We start from the raw sequence: 20,351 nt of genomic DNA, 5'->3' as shown, positions 1-20,351 counted from the left end.
TGTCAGCTCTAAGAGCTGGTGTTGAGCCCGTCACCACGCTGGGCGGCCCCCCTACAAATCCATGGATTCCCAGCCTCTTCCCCTGGGTGATCCTTCCGCCCCTCTTCCAGGCACTGCTTCAAGGCTGCCCCTCATTCTCTGAGAGCCCTTTCCTGGGGAAATCCAAGGGGGCCCTTCAGGCCTGAAAGGCTCCTCTGGGCCCCACACCCATCTCCCCGGGGCTGCCCCCATATCCCAAGAGTCTCAACAGGTATGCCTCTGTCTCCTCGTCAGTGCTCAAAGCCGGGGTCCTGCTTCCAGCCGCTTCCTCTGGATAGAGAGACCAAATTCCTTTAAAATTATTTCTGGGGAATCTAGGTGGCTCAGCCGGTTAAGCATCCGACTCTTGATTTCAGGTCAAGATCTCACGGTTTGTGAGACTAAGCCCTGTATCGGGCTCCACGCTGATGGTGCAGAACCTGCTTAGGACTCACTCTCTCTCTCCCTCTCTCTCTCTCTCTCTCTCTCCCTCTCTCTCCCTCTCTCTCTCTTAAAATAAATAAACTTTAAAATTATTTTAATGCTCGGAGCGCCTGGGTGGCTCAGTCAGTTAAGCGTCCGACTCTATTTCCGCTCAGGTCATGATTCCAGGGTCGTGGGATCAAGCCCCATGTCAGGTTCTGTGCTGAGCGTGAAGTCAGCTTAAGAGTCTCTCTCTCTGCCCCTCTGCCCTGTCACATGCTCCTGCTCGCTCTCTAAAACAAAGAATAAAAATAAGTATTTTAATGCTCTTGCCATGTGTTTGTATCATAAAAAATAATGATCTGGAAAACTACACACCATATTCCCAATTCTTTGCAAAAACAAAAGTGCAGTATCTCATGAGATGCCGATCATGGCTCCTGGCACGTAAATACACACGTTCCACGTGTCGGCCAGTGGAAAGAGAAGTACCCTAGACGGAAAATTACAAACGTTTTCCAAGTCGGGTTGGTAGAAAGGCTAGAAAGTTATTCCCGTGTCTCATGGAGCAGGAGAGGGACAGACCACGGCTGATTCCAGTTGTCTTTTCCAGATTTAATAATAAGAATATTATTTAAATAGGAGCAAAAATCAGAACGCAAATTCGCTACAAAGAGCTGGTAGCACACTAAGTTTCGTCACCAGAAGGGGGCAGCATCTTCAAGACCATGGAAACACCATCCTGTCTCTCAGCAAGAAGCCCGGATACTGAAAGTCCATTGGCGAACTGAAAATGTACCAAGTTACATTTAAGTATCTCAGGGGCCACTTCCTTCACATCGCTTAAGAATATTTCTTATTGCAGGTGAACCTGCAATTAAAGTAAGTTTGTAATTAACATGACATCTAAATCTATGACATAAATTAATCTAGAGAATGGCTCACCCTTTCTCTCTCTCAAAAAATAAATAACCCGTTAAAAAAAATAAAACAAAATATAATAAAATAACGTAACATAACATAAAATACAATAAAATACAATAAAATAATAAAATAAAAATAAAAATAAGAATAAAAATAAAATGTAAACCAAGCAGGAAACATGTGATCTAAAACAAACATAACTTCTCCCCCTACCCCCCAGGGAAAGTTAATAATCTCACTCTACTTCATTCTGAAACTAACCCTTAAACAAATTTTGAAATCGAGCTGCTTCTCTGACTGTGGTCAGTCTTGTGTCAGGGCCTCTGTCTTTGGAGAAACTTGCGGGGAGGACCATCCATCCCTGCACAAGGAGGGCCCATGCTCACCCATCCAATGCTCCCATCAGTGGCAAACAGAATCTTCTGGAAGGCTCTACGGACACAGCTGGCCTGGACCAAGCCACAGCTTAACACCGATTCACCCACAGTGAGGATGGCTGACATCAGTACAGAACTCACAGACCCACACTGTGCACCCCCATCACCTCCCAGCCGTCACACACCTGGACAGGTGAAGATGTGCCGTAGGCTTCTTCTAGAAGCTCGGCGGCCCTTGAGGGCACCCTCCAGTCCACAGTCCCGAGACCCACTCATCTGCTCATCACTGACTGGCACACACAGGCTGCCTCTCCTTAGACTGCGTCACCGCGTGCCTTCCTGGGAACCCAGCACCGCCAGGGGTCAGGCAGGAGTCACGCCCCTATCTTCTATTTCCCACCTGGTCTCCTCCAGGCAAACAGCCTACCCAGTACCTTCAGCCCTGAGAGGCCAGGGCATTCCTGCCACTGCCTCCCTGAACAACCTCAGCCAAATTCAGCCTTCTCGACCAACACCCAAACCAGACTCCATGTTCCTGTGTGGCTCGACAGCACAGACGGGCGCTGAGGGTCGCATTCCTTGCGTCAGCTCTGCAGGGATGACCGCATCCCTCCGGGACACAAAACACCGGTAAACTACCGAGGCCTGCTGGGAATCCCACACACCCGACAGGGTGGAGAGCCTCGCACAGATTCCTTCGGGAGAGCTCTCTTCGAGGCCGCCCACCGGTCATAAGCCCACCACCGTCCTCGTTCTGAAACTATCGGCCTAGAACCAGCCGCTTCTGGAGCCACCGGAAGGCAGAGTCTTCTCCAAAGCAAAGGCCCCTTCGCCATCGTGCTCATTCTGGAAGTTACAGTTTGGCTCCTTCTCCTTCAGGAGTGGGGTGTCCGGATTAAATGCCACATGCCAGCGGTCAGAGCCGAGCAGGCCGAACACTCGCTCCTTCGTTCCAGGGCAGGGATGACACATACAGCTTGTGGCCACCTCAGTGACCCTGCCTGGATACCGCTCCCTGTCCTGCTTGGCCTGGACCCCTCAGAACCCAAGAGGTTTCATCTACTCCCACCCCAGACACAGCACAGCAAATGGGGCACACTGCTCCTCTGGAACCACATCCACTAAGAAAAAGAGTGACTCTCTGAGCCCAAGCCCGTCAGCCTTTATGACAGGTCCCGCCAGGGCTGCTGGGTTCTATCTAAACCCAAAGCCAGGATGATGCCTTCTTCCCTACCCAATTCCATCTCAAAGCCCATTCTTCCTGTCTCTGTTTGTGGAATTCTACAAAAATGTCTCTGATCCTACAAGAAAGGAGTCCCCTGGGCAGGCTGTGCCCAAGGGCAGATATGGAGCTTGGCTGGTGACTTGGGGGGAAGCCCTGTGCTCAGGCCTCTCCAGCACCGCCTCCCCGCTGGCCCAAGGGGACCCGAAAGCCCTTGGGGGGGCCTCTGCTGCCTCCATCACCCATGCAGCCCCATGCAGGGGGTCTGCCCGCTTTGCATCCCATCCTGAAACAGCAGATACATTTTTTTCCCCTAAAACCACTTTTGGCTCCTTGGCCAGGCTCCTCTCCTTCCTTGCTCATCAGCGTGTCTTTGTGCAGGTAGCCTCATGCCTGTCCTGCCCACGGTCGCTCATCACCAGCTTTAGCACCCAACCCGCAGGCTGGGGACACAGGGCTTCTTCCTCATCATCAGGATGTGCAAATGCCCGGGAAGCACCATTCACGAAAGCGTACTGGCTAGGCACCGTTGGGTTAATAATATCTCTCTTATGGAGAGATTATGGTTGCTTTATGTTTGTTTTAGTTTAATCTTTGTTTATATTTGAGACAGAGGGAGAGAGAGAGAGAGAGAGAGAGAGAGGAGGGGAGGGGCAGAGAGAAAGGAAGACACAGAATCCAAAGCAGGCTCCAGGTTCTGAGCTGCCAGCACAGAGCCCGACACAGGACTCAAACTCCCAAACCGCGAGATCATGACAGAAGTCGGATGCTTAACCAACTGTGTCCCCACGAAACTCCTATGTTGCAACCAAACCCCGTGCCAATGATGTTAGGAGGTGAGGCCTTCAGGGGGTGATCAGGTCACAAGCAGGGAGCCACTGTGAGTGGATTAGAGACCCCAGATAGCTCCCAGCCCCTTGTGCCATGTGAGGACACAGTGAGAAAGCAGCCATCTGTAAGCCATGAAGCAGACCCTCACCAGACCCCACATCTGCTGGTGCCTTCATCTCAAACCCCGGAAGTGTGAGAAATGTTCTGTGAGCCACCCAGCCTGTGGTTATGTTTGTCACAGCAACCCTAGCCAGCTGAGACCGACATATTCAAGGTAAAGGAAACACGGCCATATTTCACTGAAAAACAGCATGACATCCAAACAGCTGATCACCTAGGGGCTAGTTATAATTCTGAAATAAGCTAGGCAAACAAGCCACAGAGGACCCTCCTGCTGGAAGATTCTTTCAAAGGTCCCATCGGTAATAACAATCCCCGACATGCTCTGTACCGGGAGCCCAGGTGGATTCACAGAAGTCTATCAATAAACCTACTTAGTAAAGACGCTTACAGTAGGCTTGATCTATAATTTACACTAATAATCTCCAAGAAAAAGGCGGATTAAAAAAGAAATAGACCTCACTCATCATCAGGGAAATACAAATCAAAACCACGATGAGATACCACCTCACACCTGTCAGAATGGCTAAAATTAACAACTCAGGAAATGACAGATGTTGGCGAGGATGTAGAGAGAGGTGAACCCTTCTGCACTGCTGATGGGAATGCAAACTAGTGCAGTCACTCTAGAGAACAGTCTGGAGGTTCCTCAGAAAATTAAAAATAAAACTATCCTACGACCCGGCAACTGTACTACTGGGTATTTATCCAAAGGATACAAACATGCTGATTCGAAGGGGGCACATGTACCCCAATGTTTATAGCAGCGCTATTGACAATATCCAAACTATGGGGGCACCTGGGTGGCTCAGTCGGTTAAGCGTCCAACTTCAGCTCAGGTCATGATCTCATGGTTTGTGAGTTCGAGCCCCGCGTCGGGCTCTGTGCTGACAGCTTAGAGCCCGGAGCCTGCTTCGGATTCTGTGTCTCCTCCTGTCTCTGCCCATCCCCTGCTCATGCTCTGTCTCTTAATAATAAATAAACGTTTAAAAAAAAAATTTTTTTTAAATAGCTAAACTATGGAAAGGGCCCAAATGTCCACCTGATGAATAAAGACAATGTGGTACATGTACACAATGGAATATTACTCAGTGACCACAAAGAATGAAATCTTGCCATTTGCAACAACGTGGAGGGAACTAGAGGGTACTATGCTAAGCGAAATAAGTCAGAGAAACACAAATATCATGATTTCACTCACACGTGGAATTTAAGAAACAAAACAGATAAATATAGGGGAAGGGAAGCAAAAATAAGATAAAAACAGAGAGGGAGGCAAACCATAAGAGACTCTGAAATACAGAGAACAAACTGAGGGTTGCTGGTGGGGGGGGGATGGGCCAAAGGGATGAGGGGCCTTAAGGAGGGCACTTGTTGGAATGAGCACTGGGTGGCATACGTAAGTGATGAATCACTAAATTCTATTCCTGAAATCATTATTGTACTGTATATCAACTACCTGAATTAAAATAAAAAATAAAATCTAGAATTAAAAAAAAAAAACAGAAAAATGACAACTATGTCACTCTGTGAATTTAAGAAAATTCAGAAATTTTCCCAAGAAAAAAACTCAGGTATTTGAATGAATAGAGTAAAACTCCTGACCTGGTTGCTCAGGACTGTTAGTAGCTCTACTAAAAGCCTGTGATTCTTTTCACCAGGATTTCACGACACGGAGGGCTAAGTGTCGGAGGCCGGGCATGAGCAGGTGTGTGGGCGGGAGTGAGCCACGGGTTCTAAAGAGGCCGAAGTTCCTGCTTCGCAGCATCGAGGGTTGGGAAGGTGCCAGGTGAGGGGTGGGAGGGCATTAAATAAAGGCGGGAGGGGGCTGCATCGCAGAGAAGCGATCTTAGGGAAAGAAATCCTAGGTTTTCCCGTCGTTCTGTATTTCACCCATAAGGAATTCTGAGAACGACCCCCCCCCCCCACCACCATAATAATTTGCATTTGACAGAGTAGAACAAAACCCTCCAGGCAGAAGACTGGACTCGGTTGCTGGGCAGCTGTGGGAGGAGCATCGTCAGGACCTGATGTCCTTGGGCGGCTCCCCTGGGGCCGCAGCGGCCTTGGGCAGGTCCCCCACCACGGGGACCTCCAGGACCCTCTTCGGTGAGTCAGTGTCGCCGTCCTTAGAAGAGCCTCGGGCAGTGGCGAGCTCAGAACCCCAACTGTGTTGACACCTATGATCTCTCTAAGGAGGAGGCAGAAGGGAAAGAAAGCCGCGGTCCCTGATTTCCGTCCCCTCCGGCTCACGGCAGCTCCACCTGCTTCAAGAGACAAGACACGCTTTCCTCCTTTTCCACCTGCTGGTGCCTCGTGGATCCGTGAGGAGGAGGTGAGAGGTGTCTGCTCACTTGGCAAGTGAAAAAGGTATTCTGTCATCACCGCCAAGTTTCTCCTCGGGTAGGAACCTTCTCCCTCCAAACCGCTCAAAAATTTTCCAATTCCAGCCACTGACTCATCCATCCCTTCACAAAAGAATGCAGCGGGCGTTTCCTCACTCAACCGCGCGGGAATTAACTAATGAGGGACGTAACCAGAGTAAGGTGTCTGCTTTCACAGGACTAACCCCCCAGCCGCCACCCCGGTAACTTTCTCGTCTTGACCCGTTGCCAGCCACACGCGTGAGTTCTCCCAGCCTCACGAGGCTGCACCACGCGCTGGACGTGAACTACACGCCAATGGGGCACGCACCCCAGCAAACCGCAGGATGCCCGTCCCCCCTGGGCAAGCACCCCCCCTACAGGACGCGGGAAGGACAAGTCGGTGGCATCTCCTAGCGGTCTGTTTTGTTCGCGTATCAAAACCAAACTCTGCAGAGCAGTGAAGACGTCGCACGGAGGTCCTCAGACTGACAAAACCCTACGGGCAGCGGAGCTGGGGCTCGGATGGCACGCGGATCCTCACCGAGAGGCCTCAGCCCGGAAGGGCCCGGGGCCTGGGCGTGGGGCACCGCAACTCATCCGTGCTGCTCTCTGTGCTCTCCGTGCCCGGGGCCCCAGGTCCCTGCCCCCCCCCACACAGCCTCTCCTCCAGGCTCACCATCCCTCCTCACCCTCTGCCACACCCACCGGGCCCATGGCAGGCCTGCGCTTCCGGAAGCAATCTGCAGAGATCAACGTGGGTGGCGGTGGTGAGTGCGAAGAGCTTCCGTCCCTCTTCCAGGTAACACGCCCATAAAGGCGGCCTGAGGGCTCGCCCCACCCCAGCTCTCGCACCCACACCGAGGTGCTGACTCATACTGAGCCTGAAGTCCAGAAGAACCCTTCCACCTCCTGTTTTCCAGGTGTTTCTTTCTCTTGAGCCACCACTTCCCTGACAGGTGTGTGACTAGCCGATTAGATGCGCTAAGACCCTAAGCCTCCCTGCACCCCAGTTTCACATCCAATCCGTCCTCAGAACCTGCCCAGATGCGCTCCTCAGCGCCAGCTGCCTTCTGATGAGCCCAGGATTTAACAGACCCCACCGTACAGGTCCGGCGTGCACCATCCCCGGGGCCGCAAGTGGCTGCAGCCTGCAATCTCGAGCCACCCTCCAAGGAAGCATCTCGAGACACCCTCCAAGGAAACACCTCGAGCCACCCTCCAAGGAAACACCTCGAGCCACCCTCCAAGGAAGCATCTCGCGACACCCTCCAAGGAAGCATCTCGCGACACCCTCCAAGGAAACATCGAGCCACCTCCAAGGAAACACCTCGAGCCACCCTCCAAGGAAACACCTCGAGCCACCCTCCAAGGAAGCATCTCGCGACACCCTCCAAGGAAGCATCTCGCGACACCCTCCAAGGAAGCATCTCGCGACACCCTCCAAGGAAGCATCTCGCGACACCCTCCAAGGAAGCATCTCGCGACACCCTCCAAGGAAACATCTCGAGCCACCCTCCAAAGAAACACCTCGAGACAACCTCCAAGGAAACAGCTCGCGACAACCTCCAAGGAAACACCTCGAGCCACCCTCCAAGGAAACACCTCGAGCCACCCTCCAAGGAAACACCTCGAGCCACCCTCCAAGGAAACACCTCGAGCCACCCTCCAAGGAAACACCTCGAGCCACCCTCCAAGGAAACACCTCGAGCCACCCTCCAAGGAAACACCTCGAGCCACCCTCCAAGGAAACACCTCGAGCCACCCTCCAAGGAAACACCTCGAGCCACCCTCCAAGGAAACATCCCGAGCCACCCTCCAAGGAAACATCTCACGACAACCTCCAAGGAAACATCTCGAGCCACCCTCCAAGGAAACACCTCGAGCCACCCTCCAAGGAAACATCTCGAGACACCCTCCAAGTAAGCAGAACGCGGGGCACTGGCTTTGTTTTGGGGTGCACACAAAAGCGTGAGCTGACTCCGCAGCAGAAGCCCAGCCGGCGGGGGACGCCAAAGGATGAAAGCTGTGTGTATGGCAGCCTTGAACACAACTGCTGCTTTTAACTCCGAGTTTCCAGAAAGGGAAAAATAGATTTAGCAAACACGGGCTCGCATTTCTGTGGGATCTTTTCAGGTCCCTCCTCCAGACCTACCTACTACCATGAATGTGTTTCTGGGAGTTTCACACTCGAGCCTTTGAAAACACAGACCATCCCCGTCCTTCATGGTCCGATCCTACGTCAATCTGGGGTCACAGCGCAAGTTTTACATCTCAGGGCCTGGATGCGCTCAAAGTCCCAATCTCGCTGGGCGCCAGCTTCCTGATAAGAAAACCTCACCCCACCTCTCCCAGGGTTATTATCAGGATCAACAGACGCGAATGTGCTGAGTCAACTGGAAAGGCACGTTTGTCAACACGGCAGTTAGTGCCGGTTATTCACCCTGGCAACGGCACGAGGGCTTAGATACCACCTAGAGCAAAGGACTCACTGTTCGGAAAAAGAGAGATCACCTCGCACACGGACCCCTGTTCAAAGGTTCTCTCTTGATTTTTTTTTTAGCTTGTACCCCAACAGGTGAGCGGTCTGCTTTCACTCATTATTGGCATTGTTGGCAATCACTGAAGCACCACCAGCAAAATACTAGAGGCCAAAGACGCCCAAAAGGACTCAACACAAAGAGAAAAGACAACTATCGATTACGAAGGCAATCCTAGATGGACAACTCACCCAAACGACTCCTGTCCTCGAGGACGCCCTTCAACACGGCCACACGAGTACCTCCTTCTTTATAAAACGAATGTCACGTATTCTAAGAGTGACAGCACACCCAGATTTTTGTTTCTTTAGTTTATATTCTAATCCCAGTAGAGTTAACACGCTTATTTCAGTTTTAGGTGTACAAGACGGTGATTCGGCACTGCCACACTGTGACCCTTGGAGAGAGAAAGCGCGCCCAGTGCCTCCGGGCAGTACCTACAGAAGCCACTGCCACTGTGGCAGAGAGAGAAAATAAGGAAGCAGATCGACCTTACAACAGGCAAGTGGCCATTATTTCTATATTCTTACCATTAATAAAAAAAGAAACAACGAGGGTGCCTGGGTGGCTCAATCGGTTAAGGGTCTGACCCAGTTTCCGCTCAGGTCATGATCTCCCGGTTCCCGGGATCGAGCCCTGCATCAGGGTCTGTGCTGACAGCTCAGAGTCTGTTTGGATTCTCTGTCTCTCCCTCTCTCTGCCCCTCCTCTGCTCTTACTCCCTCTCTCTCTCAAAATAAATAAATAAACTTAAAAACACACTTTACAATGACGTATCTGGGTGGCTCAGTCAGTTGAGCATCCAACTTTGCCTCAGGTCATGATCTCGCGGTCCGTGAGTTCGAGCCCCACGTCGGGCTCTGTGCCGGCAGCTCGGAGCCTGGAGCTTGCTTGGGATTCTGCGTCTCCCTCTCTCTCTGCCCCTCCCCCGCTCACAGCTCTCAAAAATAAACAAACATTAAAAAAATTGCTTTAATACCTTATTAAAAACAATGGGAAAAGTCAGCAGTGGTTCCTCAAAATGTTAAACGTAGAATTCCCACAGGGCCGATGACTCAGCTATTAATACACCCTAAAGAAATGAAAACAAGTAGCTCAGACAAACATATACACACACGCATACACAGGGCGGCACCACTCCTGACAGCCAAAGGTGGGAACAACGCAAACGTCCAGCGGCGGATCCGTGGATACGCCGACCACGTACAGTCGTCCTCGGCCATAAAAAGGAACACCACGGAGGAAGCTCAGAAACACCACGCTACGTGAAAGAAGGCAGGGACAAGAGTTCGCATGGTGCACGGTGCCATCAACCTGACACGTCCAGGATGGATAAAGGTGGCCACCGAGGGCCGGGGGTGATGCTAATGGGTACGGGCTTCTCTTGGGGGAGACGGAATTGCCGTGGAAGTAGACAGAGGTGATGGTGATGGCACAACACCGTGAATGCACAAAATGCCACTGAAATGCTCCCTGTAAAATGGTTAATTTTAGGGGCGCCTGTGTGGCTCAGTCGGTTGAGCATCTGACTATGGCTCAGGTCATGACCTCACGGTCTGTGGGTTCGAGCCCCGCGTCGGGCTCTGTGCTGACCGCTCGGAGCCTGGAGCCTGTTTCGGATTCTGTGTCTCCCTCTCTCTGCCCCTCCCCTGTTCATGCTCTGTCTCTCTCTGTCTCAAAAATAAATAAACGTTAAAAAAAAAAATTTTTTTAAATAAATAAATAAAATAAAATGGTCAATTTTATGGGGTGTGAATTTTACCTCAATAATTAAAAAACAAAAAATGGCAATAACAAAAGTGCCACTTCACCCGCTGGGGAGGGGGCGTGACCTAAAGCTGGATACTCTTGTCGCAAGAGTGCCGGGCCCAAGAAGGCGTTTAGAAGGAAGAGGTCTGTGGCCACGGGGGCGCCGGGGTGAAGGGTCATCTTAACCAGGAAGCACCTGCCAATAAGCAAACCTTCACGGGCCGACAATGGCTGCTTTCAGGACGGTGGCCTGACCGCCCCCAAACACTCCTTGTCTGACCTCCCGGTAAGGCCTTCGATGCTTCTGGCAAGGAGAAAGCAGAGCCCAGCTCGCCAGAAGCCGCTGGTCGTAACAGAGGAAACCCTTCGTTCCTGAAGGCCTCGCTGGGCAGGCTGACACAGTGTGCCCCGACACTAAGGTTTTATTCTAGTGAACAAGCCAGGCAAATAAACACATCGCTGTGACAAGTGATGAGGAAAGCTGTTTCATGATGGTAATTTTGTTTCCTGATTCTCTCTCCAAGATTATTAAACTGAGTACCTGTTCACTTTGGCCAGTAACACTAAAACACTTCTCATACTCTATCAGAGGAAACAGAAGTAACTTACAGATCTGTCCCTACACGTAGATGCAGAGTTGAAATTTCTGTTAGAGAGGCAGATACAAATACACGACAGGTGTATAATTTTGACCTTAAGCACTGAAAAACTACTGGGCTTCAACATAGACGTTTTTAAAATATGGTAATCTTTTAAACTGTGGCAAAAATATACATAACATTAATTTTACCATTCTATCCATTTATTATTATTATTTTATTAATGTTTATTTATTTTTGAGAGACAGAGTGTGACAGAAAGAGATAGAGACAGAGTGTGAGCGGGAGAGGGTCAGAGAGAGAGGAAGACACAGAATCCAAAGCAGGCTCCAGGCTCCGAGCTGTCGAAACAGAGCCCGATGTGGGGCTTGAACTCACGGACCAGGAGATCATGATCCAAGCTGAAGTCGGAAGCTTAAATGACTGAACCACCCAGGCACCCCTACCCATTTTTTTAAAATGTCTTCTTATTTTGAGAGAGAGAGAAAGAGAGTGCAAGCAGGGAAGGGCAAAGGGACAGAGCGGGGAGACAGGGAGGGGGAGGGGGAGGGGGAGAGGGAGGGGGAGGGGGAGGGGGAGGGGGAGAGGGAGGGGGAGAGGGAGGGGGAGAGGGAGGGGGAGAGGGAGGGGGAGAGGGAGGGGGAGAGAAGAATCCCAAGCGGGCTCTGCGACGTCAGCACAGAGCTTGACACAGAGGCTCAATCTCACAAATCCTGAGATCATGACCTGAGCCAAAATCAAGAGTCAGACACTTAACCGAGTGAGCCATGCAGCCCCCTCCATTCTACCCACTTTTAAGCGCACAGATCAGACGCACGAAGTACATTCACATGTTGTGTGCTCGCTATCACTTTAAAGGTCTCGATCTCGTCCCTGACTCCTCACCAAACCCCAGGAGTAGCAAGGACGGCAGGCCCTAGTGTTAGTGTTCCCGGGTCTCAGGATGCAGGCAGGGTGGCTCCCAGGACAAAGGCTTCCTCATGCTGGGGCTCCCAGAGCTCCAGTCAGACAGCGGGGACCACCAGCCTGAAGTCCCCACCATGGAACACCTGGGATGGGCTCAGGTGCAGGCCAGGCACCCAGCCATGCCGCCCGCCTCTGCAGCAGGGGCCTCCCCTAAACAACCCTATTCACACCAGGCCCCGGTTTGGGTTTTTTCCATCAGTACAAAGGCAATCTATCAGGTCCCAAGCCCGCAGACATGAGGCTTTTGTGCAGGGCTGAAAGAGGGATTACATTTCAGGAATAGCCAACCTACTCTCTCTCCTGGAGGAGGCAGCCGACACGTCTGTGCTGAATGCACTTTTTGTTTACGGCTCAATTAGCCGAGCCATCACGGGGTGCCAGCACATACTCCCCACTTGGCGAACGTGCAGAATGCTCCGAGTTAACCGGCCACACAAAATTAACGGGGTGGGGGCACGGGGGCGGCAAACCGCTTGCCTGCCCACGGGCCACACCGCCGTGCCCTGGGCGGCAAGGACCGGGGCCACCACCGAGCCCGGCAAGGGATGCGGGAGCTACAGACGACTTCCGTACAAATACACGAGTCTGGTCCACGAGGGCACTCGCCAAGAGGTAGTGTCCTTTCGGGCAGAGGCTCTGGGCAGAGGGTCACAAGAATGCAACTGAACCAAAACTCCGAGACCACGCTGTGCGATACGGGGGCCACCAGCCACACGTGGCTTCTGAGCCGTTGAAACGTGGCTGGTCCAAACCAGGATGTGCCCTCAACGCCAAAAAAGAATGAACATGCCTCCTTACTAAGTTCCGTATAATTGCAGGTCAGAAAGATAATACGGCAGATATGCCGGATTAAACAGAATGTATTAGTCAAACTAATCTCGCCTGTCTCTTTCACATTTTTTATGTGGCTACTGGAGAATTTTAAAGGCCTCGTGTGGTTCACAATCTGTTTCCACTGGACACATGCGCTACGCGATATCAAAAAAGTCCCAAATTTGACAACAATATAAATTCTTTCCTTGAGGAAGATGCATTTAGGCCAGGGACGGGAGATGAGGCCGGCAGGAGGCTGGCAGTGGACGCAGGACTAATAGGAGGGAGGGGCCCAGGCACCGGGAGCACTGGAGCGAGCGCACCCGTGGGCACCATCCAGGATGGCCGGAATGGCAAAGGGCCTCGTGCCTCAGTGGTGCATGTGTGCAGCAGAGGGGGGACCAGAAGGCCACTTAGGTGCGGCTCATCTGAAGGAAGCCCAGGAACATGGGAAAAGCTCAATGTTCCCCTCCTTCTGTGGAGGAAATAACACAGTTCTTCCCCACTACATCTTCCTACCCTGTGTGTCTCCTTTCCCTTCACAGAGAACACTTCAATCCCGACTTCCAGTCCGCAAACATGGGGACGTTTTTCCCTACACCAAGCAATTCTCTGCGACGTCAGCTGAGTGTCTATGGTTTAACTCAACTCTGACCTGTCTACCTGGAGACAGTGTCAGATCCCACATTAGGGGCTCAGTCCCCCCAGACACACACACACACACACACACACACACACACACACTCCTCAGATGCCAGCAGTGAGCCCATGTTGTCACCTGTGCTCCTGGCCAACCAGCTACAGATCAGAGGCTGCCACCATCCCCGCCCCAGCTTTGACTAATTTGCTAGAGTGGCTAACAGAACTCAGGGACACACATTTACCAGCCTATTAACAGTTGTGACAAGGGACATGGATGAACAGACATACAAGGCAAGTTCTTGGTGGTGGGGGAGGGGGGTCTGGGGCACAGGCGCTTCTGTCCTAGTGGAGTTGGCGGGGGGGGGGGGGGAGGGAGGTGTCACCCTCCCAGTGTGTACACATTCACAAGCCCGAAAGCTCTGGGAACCCCACACTGCTGGGACTTTATGGAGGGTCCCTTACATAAGCATGACTGATTGATCCAACCTCCAACCGCATCCCCTCTCAAGAGGTGGGGGCAGTAGGACTGCAAGTTCCAACCCTCTAGTCTTACCTGGTCCCCCCTCCCCCCCCGCAGGGAGCCCATCCTACAGGGAGGGGGCACTTCATTAAGGCAACAAAGGCATCAACTCCACACTTCCAAGAAAACCTTGGAAATCCCAAGGGTTTGGGGAACTGTGCACGAATGAGAAATATACTTATATACTTTCGGTCGTCTGAATGACCACACACACGTTTCTTAGAAGTCACAGTATCACCGTCTGACTCATGGCAGCAGGAGCCAACAGCACGTCTCTATAGGGAAGGCTGAAGGAACGGGGGCCGGGGTACCCCTCAACGTGACCTCGCACGTCCTCCCCTAGACATCTCCAAGAGATTGAAAAAACAGAAAAGGATGGGAGGTTCGTGTCCTTCCTTCCCCACTGACGGCACCTGCCCTTGCGGCGAGCTGGGAGTGGGGTGTGCGTGGGCCCCACTCACCACCTCAGCTAACCTCACGTCTCCCACATCCTGCGGACCCGTCAGGGGTGGGCTACCAGCTCCCAGATGGCACACCATACGAACCAGCAAGCGTCCTGGCCTTTGCCGGTTTTCCCACGTGTTTTGCTTTATGCCGTCTTTGTCCTAAACCATTTCGCACTAGCACTCGGCCAGACCCCAGAGTGGCCCGCAGCCCCACCCCGGCTGAGCCCCTCCTAAACCTCTTCCCTGAGCCACAGCTCGCTGCCAGGGTCGGCCGGCACACTCACACTGTGGATCCCCAGGACTGTGCCTGCCTGGCCAGCCCCCCCCAGCCCCCCGCCCTGTGCCGGCACACGAGGGAAGCATCACCCATCAGTAAGCGCCACAGCCCAAGGCAACAGCTGGGAAGCCGGGTCCCCCCCAAAGCCCTGGGGGGACACCGCATCTACTGCAAATCTCTGCCACCCAGGGGCTTTCACAGACTGGCAGTAACAACCAGGGAGTCTGGGTCCCTAGGACAGAGGAAGGGCACCCGACAAGCCACGTGAGGGCACAGCGTGCCTCCTGATAAAAGACGCTTTCCCCCAGCTTCTTCCTTGAAAAGAGAACAGAAAGAAGGGCATGCTTTATCTAATATCAACAGATCATTCAAAGGAGACAGACTTCCCTCCGCAATCTCAGGAATGAGGTAGCTGTTGTGTAATAGGAAGAAAAAGGGCACCAGAAACACAAGACGGTTACGATTATCGTCCACGTGGAAAGAAAGAGCTGAAAATAACCTTTTCAATAAAGAACACTTCCATAATACGGGCGCCTGGGTGGCTCCGTCAGTTAAGCGTCCGACTTCGGCTCAGGTCATAATCTCGCAGTTTGTGGGTTCGAGCCCCACGCTGGGCTCTGTGCTGACAGCTCGGAGCCTGGAGCCCGCTTCGGATTTTGTGTCTCCCCCTGCCCCTCCCCACTCATGCTCAGCCTCTCTCTCTCTCTCTCTCTCTCTCTCTCTCTCTCTCTCTCTGAAATAAACAACAAAGAAGGAAGGAAGGGAGAGAAGAAAAAAGAAAAAACAAAACTTCCCTAATAGTAAACATGCCAGCCTGTGCATTTCCACCTCTCCCAAAGGCAGCTGTATCTCGCGGGTTAGAGGGACAGGGCCGAGGCATGGAACGAGCATGTCCAAGGATCACCTCGGTCAAGCGCCTTGATGTCACTGCACCTGCGAGGAGTGTGCCGGTCACCAAACCAGAGAAGTGACAGGGACAACGCGAGGTGGGCGTTCACCGATATTTTCTCCTGCGGCTTAGAATCAAAATTGGTCCTTAAAAGGCTCAGCCTTAATCACGCTTCCTGGGATCTGTTCCCAAACACCCAGCATCACAACCCACCTTCATGTCAAATGCCAGCCGTGCTACCCACCCTTTCAGCCAACCGCAAACTTTCCACATCTGAGATGTACCCTAAGTATGGTTGCTTAGGAACCCAAGCTTTTCTTTCTTTTCTTTTTTAATGTTTATTTATTTTTGAGACAGAGAGAGACAGAGCATGAACGGGGGAGGGTCAGAGAGAGGGAGACACAGAATCTGAAACGGGCTCCAGGCTCTGAGCTGTCAGCACAGTGCCCGACGTGGGGCTCGAACTCACGGACTGCGAGATCACGACCCGAGCTGAAGTCGGCTGCTCAACCGACTGAGCCACCCAGGCGCCCCCCAAGCTTTTCTTTCTAACGTGCGTTAAAATACAAACGCAAGTCATCAGCGAACACCGCACCCAACCCCGGTTTAGGGAACCGTTACACCTCGCTACATTTTATTCAATAACGACTGAACCGGTGGGAAAGCACGATTCCAACAGCCTCTTCGTTCTCTAAGTCACTGCTCAAAAGTTCAGATCCTAATCCGGTGATCTCGGAAAACATTCAAAATTAGTCACTTGGCCTCGTTTGGGTTCATTTCTTTCCTTCTGGTTGTTCTTTCCCTCCTGGTTGCCTGGGCTCGCCACGGCTCTTGACACAGTCTCTTCAGAAAGCACAAGACCTTCCCTTACCTGAGTCACGTGCACGGGATATTCACCATTGTCACACCAAAATGGACCTGAAAACAGAATTCTCCATTTTCCCAAGAGTCCAATGAGAACTGTCCAGTCAAGGACACCTAAGTCTTCAGTGGTGGGAAGTGTCTATAAAGATCTAAAGGCATAACCTGAGAGCCACTATTAAAAGAGAGGCTATACTGTCATAAAAGGTTCTCCACGGGTGGCTGTAATTTGTTATCCCTATCAGATCGTGCATCATAACTAATTACATTTCGAGAAACAGTTTATGCGTTCAGCAAAGCAAAAAAACAAAACTGCACAACACATACAATTAAATCAATCCATTATGTCTTTCCGTGAAGGTAGAGGAACACGCTTGGTGTCTCAGTTCATTAGATCTGAATGCCCATGGCAGAGGGTGGAGATTAAAGAGGTGTTTTTAGAATGACAGACTCCTCAGTCACGCTTAAGAAGAACAGGAAACAGTCCATCCAGCCCCAAACCCTTCAGGTTCCAGAATGCATTCATGCGAATACTCAACACCCAGCATGGACCGAGCACTACCGGGGCGCCTGGGTGGCTCAGTCGGTTAAGTGTCCAACTTCGGCTCAGCCCATGATCTCACGGTTCATGAGTTCAAGCCCCACATAGGGCTCTCTGCTGTCAGCACGGAGCAGAGCCTGCTTCAGATCTTCTGTCCCCTTCTCCCTCTGCCCCTACTCTGCTCTTGCTCTCTCTCAAAAATAAATATACATTAAAAAAAATAATAATTCTAGGGGCCCCTCTGTAGCTCAGTCAGTTGAGCATCTGACTTCAGCTCAGGTCATGATCTCACGGTTCTTGGGTTCAAGTCCCACGTCAGGCTCTTCGCTGATAACAAGACCACTTTGGGTTCTGTCTGTCTCTCTCTCTCTGCCCCTCCCCCTACTTGTGCTCTCCCTCTCTCTCTCTTAAAAGCAAATAAACATTAAAACAAATTTTTTTAAAAAAAGAGGGGGGCACCTGGGTGGCTCAGTCGGTTAAGTGTCAGATTTCAGCTCAGGTCATGATCTGACAGCCCAGGAGTTCAAGCCCCGTGCCGGGCTCTGTGCTGACGGCTCAGAGCCTGGAGCCTATTTCAGATTCTGTGTCTCCCTCTCTCTCTGCCCCTCCCCCACTCACACTCTGTCTCTACAATGAATGTTAAAAAAAAGTTAAAAATGATTCTGAGCGCTACTAAGCAGATTACAGTTCCTAAGTGATATCCAAGCAGACGCCGGACCTCCGAGCCCAGGCCCAGCTCCGCATACGAAACGGTGAACAGGGCCCCAAGCTGCTCAGGCCATCTTCATGAGAAGCCAACACCAGGGACTCGGCAAAGCCAGGGGCTCCTGGCCAGCACAGGAAGGGTCGGGCTAGAAGGAGAGGTCACGCCAGGAGTGCGGTCAAGCTGAACAGAGTACCCACTGGCCAGGTGCTCCTGCCTGGAGCTGCTTCGGCAGGGGGGCTCCACACAGACCCCAGCCTCTGAGCTGGCCCGTCGCAGCGACAAGGCACAGGAAGAACGGGATTTCAGAAACTCATATGCCATGTGGTTAACGGCTGATTCACAGGGGCCCTTTCCTCTTAAGACATACCTGCCAAGCCCACCCACGCCGAGGGCTGGTGGCTGAGCTTCCCACACCCTTTCAGACCCACCAGCGGAGAACGTGGTCCTCAAGACCCTCGCCGTTGTTTCCAAACCTCCGTATCCCCACTGTGCTTGTAACTGTAATTACATCACTTAATTAACTGCTACACACATCGATTCAATGGAAGTTTTAATAAGAGTATCTATAATTACATCATTTGGTTAAACATTACACACATTGATTAAATAAGAATTGAAGAGGACTTTTTCCTTTGAAAATTAAGTTAAATGTTTTGGGAAAGACTTGATGAAGACAAAATGCTTTAAAAAAAAAAAAAAAGTAAGTACACGGACAACCTGAAGGACGGGAGGAGAAAGCAAAGGCCTGTTGGCAGCCGTCGCGTGGCTCCTTATTGATTCGCGCGTATCTATCTGTTCCTGGTCCAAAAGGTCACGCAGAACATGTGCTCGCGGCCGGCACAGCCACGTCTGGGGGCCCCCGCAGGGCCAGGCTTCGGTCTGCCCGCCCCCCCCACCCCCGCACATATTCGGCACACAGTAGGTCCTTGTGAGCAGGGCTGATGTCAACAACGTGACACATGTAATAATCTGGCTCTGGAGAGGCGGCCGAGGTAGCATTTCAAAGGCTGAGAGGCGACTTCTGGCCAAGGGGATGGGGAAGGAAGTCACTGTTTCCCCAGAGAGGAGATCTGGCCGCGACCAGGTGGCACCCACAGGAGGGAACGCAGCAGCACGTGCTGGGGTGTCGGGGACCGTGGGGCAAACGGTGCAAGTGCGGGAAGTCCGGAGGGCAGGAAGGGGTGAGCAGCAGAACCCAGCTGACGGGCATCCCCCCGATCTCCTAGAGAAGTACCCCAGCCCACACACAGCAGGTAGGACCGGGTCCTGGGTTCACAAGGCCACACAGGTGGCACTGTGGAGAGAGGCCAGGACACCTGCAGGGGTGGCAGCCGCAGACCCCAGAGGAGCTCCCGGACAGCCCTGTCGGGGGGCACACACCTGGAGATGCTAAGCCAACGGCAACTTACAGAGGTCGTCCCGAACGCCGTCCCTGGAATGATGGGACTACGAGCAGGGGGGCCGTGCAGCGTGCACACAGGTGTGGGCGGCCGTGAAGATGGGCCAGGCGATGCCAGGGGGAGGCAGAGCCTGTGCCCACAGGGAAAGCGAAGGAGCACCCAAGGGCGAGCTCTCCCCGCCCCACTGACGGTTCTCAGCGATGCTCTGTGGTTAACGCCTTTCACTGCAGCTGCCGAGCAAAGTACGGGGACGTTCAAACACAAACTGAGGCTGAGCCCAGAGCAGTGTTGGAGGAGCGGACCTCCAGCCCGCCAGGCCTCAGGGAGGTCACTTTTCCTTTACCAACATCCTTTACTGACATCACCATAGGGCCCTGTTGGCCTCTTAAAGCCAATCCATCCTTCTGTCTTCTAAAAAAAAAAAACACCAAACCTGTCTTTCAAACAAAGATTCACAACTCCCCTGTAACACAAAAGAGTTTGCCAAGTAAAATAAATACTGGAGAAGAGAGGAAATTCGTGTACAGACAAAGAAGTTCGGGTGGCTAATACTTCAACCTTCACCAGACCAGCACTGGGCAACGGAGCTCTGCAATCCTGGCAATGGTTCTTATCTGCACTGTCCAACGTGGTAGCCACTAGAAAGACGCGGCCACTGGACAGTCAACGTGGCTAGTGCCACTAAGGAACTGAATTTGTCCTTTAATTTGAATTTAAATTGTTCCGTGTGGCTAATGGCTACCATAGTGGTGGATGCAAGGCTTAATATAGAAAACATAGTTTAAAATATTTTACCATAAATAGTAAGACTTCCTGAGTAATACTATTTTACCAGGCACTGTCCTAACCACCTACATGCATCATCTCGCTCAATCCTCATAAGAAAGTTACCAGAGGATTGCCCTTATTCCCACTTTACAGAAGAAGAAACTGAGGTTCAGTGAAGCTGGAATCCAAGCACTCTTTGGGCACAGGAGAATCATGGGACACCCTAACAACATTAATTTTGAAAACTCGTCTCTAACATAATGGCCAAAGATCAGCACTGAATATTCAGCAGCCGCAAAACCACTCCAAACTCACCTGGAAAAGAATCAAAAGAATCTTCAAGTAACGAGTCCCTTC

The 20,351-nt window shown here is 51.9% G+C and overlaps 1 protein-coding gene across 7 annotated transcripts in view; it reads right to left on the bottom strand.

Moving 5' to 3' along the window:
- AGAP1 (ArfGAP with GTPase domain, ankyrin repeat and PH domain 1) overlaps positions 1-20,351 on the bottom strand; it is a 541,118-nt gene that overhangs the window by 454,310 nt on the left and 66,457 nt on the right. The window contains exon 1 of one of the 7 annotated variants that reach the window (XM_053215996.1): positions 8,434-9,229. The exons of the other annotated variants lie outside the window; for them this stretch is intronic. Within the exon in view, the coding sequence (XP_053071971.1) occupies positions 8,434-8,506 (73 nt within the window). The 5' untranslated portion in view covers positions 8,507-9,229. Of the gene's footprint in view, positions 1-8,433; positions 9,230-20,351 lie in introns of those variants that run through there. 7 annotated transcript variants of the gene reach the window in all.

Source organism: Acinonyx jubatus, chromosome C1, assembly GCF_027475565.1.
Source record: "Acinonyx jubatus isolate Ajub_Pintada_27869175 chromosome C1, VMU_Ajub_asm_v1.0, whole genome shotgun sequence".
NCBI lineage: Eukaryota > Metazoa > Chordata > Mammalia > Carnivora > Felidae > Acinonyx > Acinonyx jubatus.
This window is presented reverse-complemented; position numbering and strand designations above follow the sequence as displayed.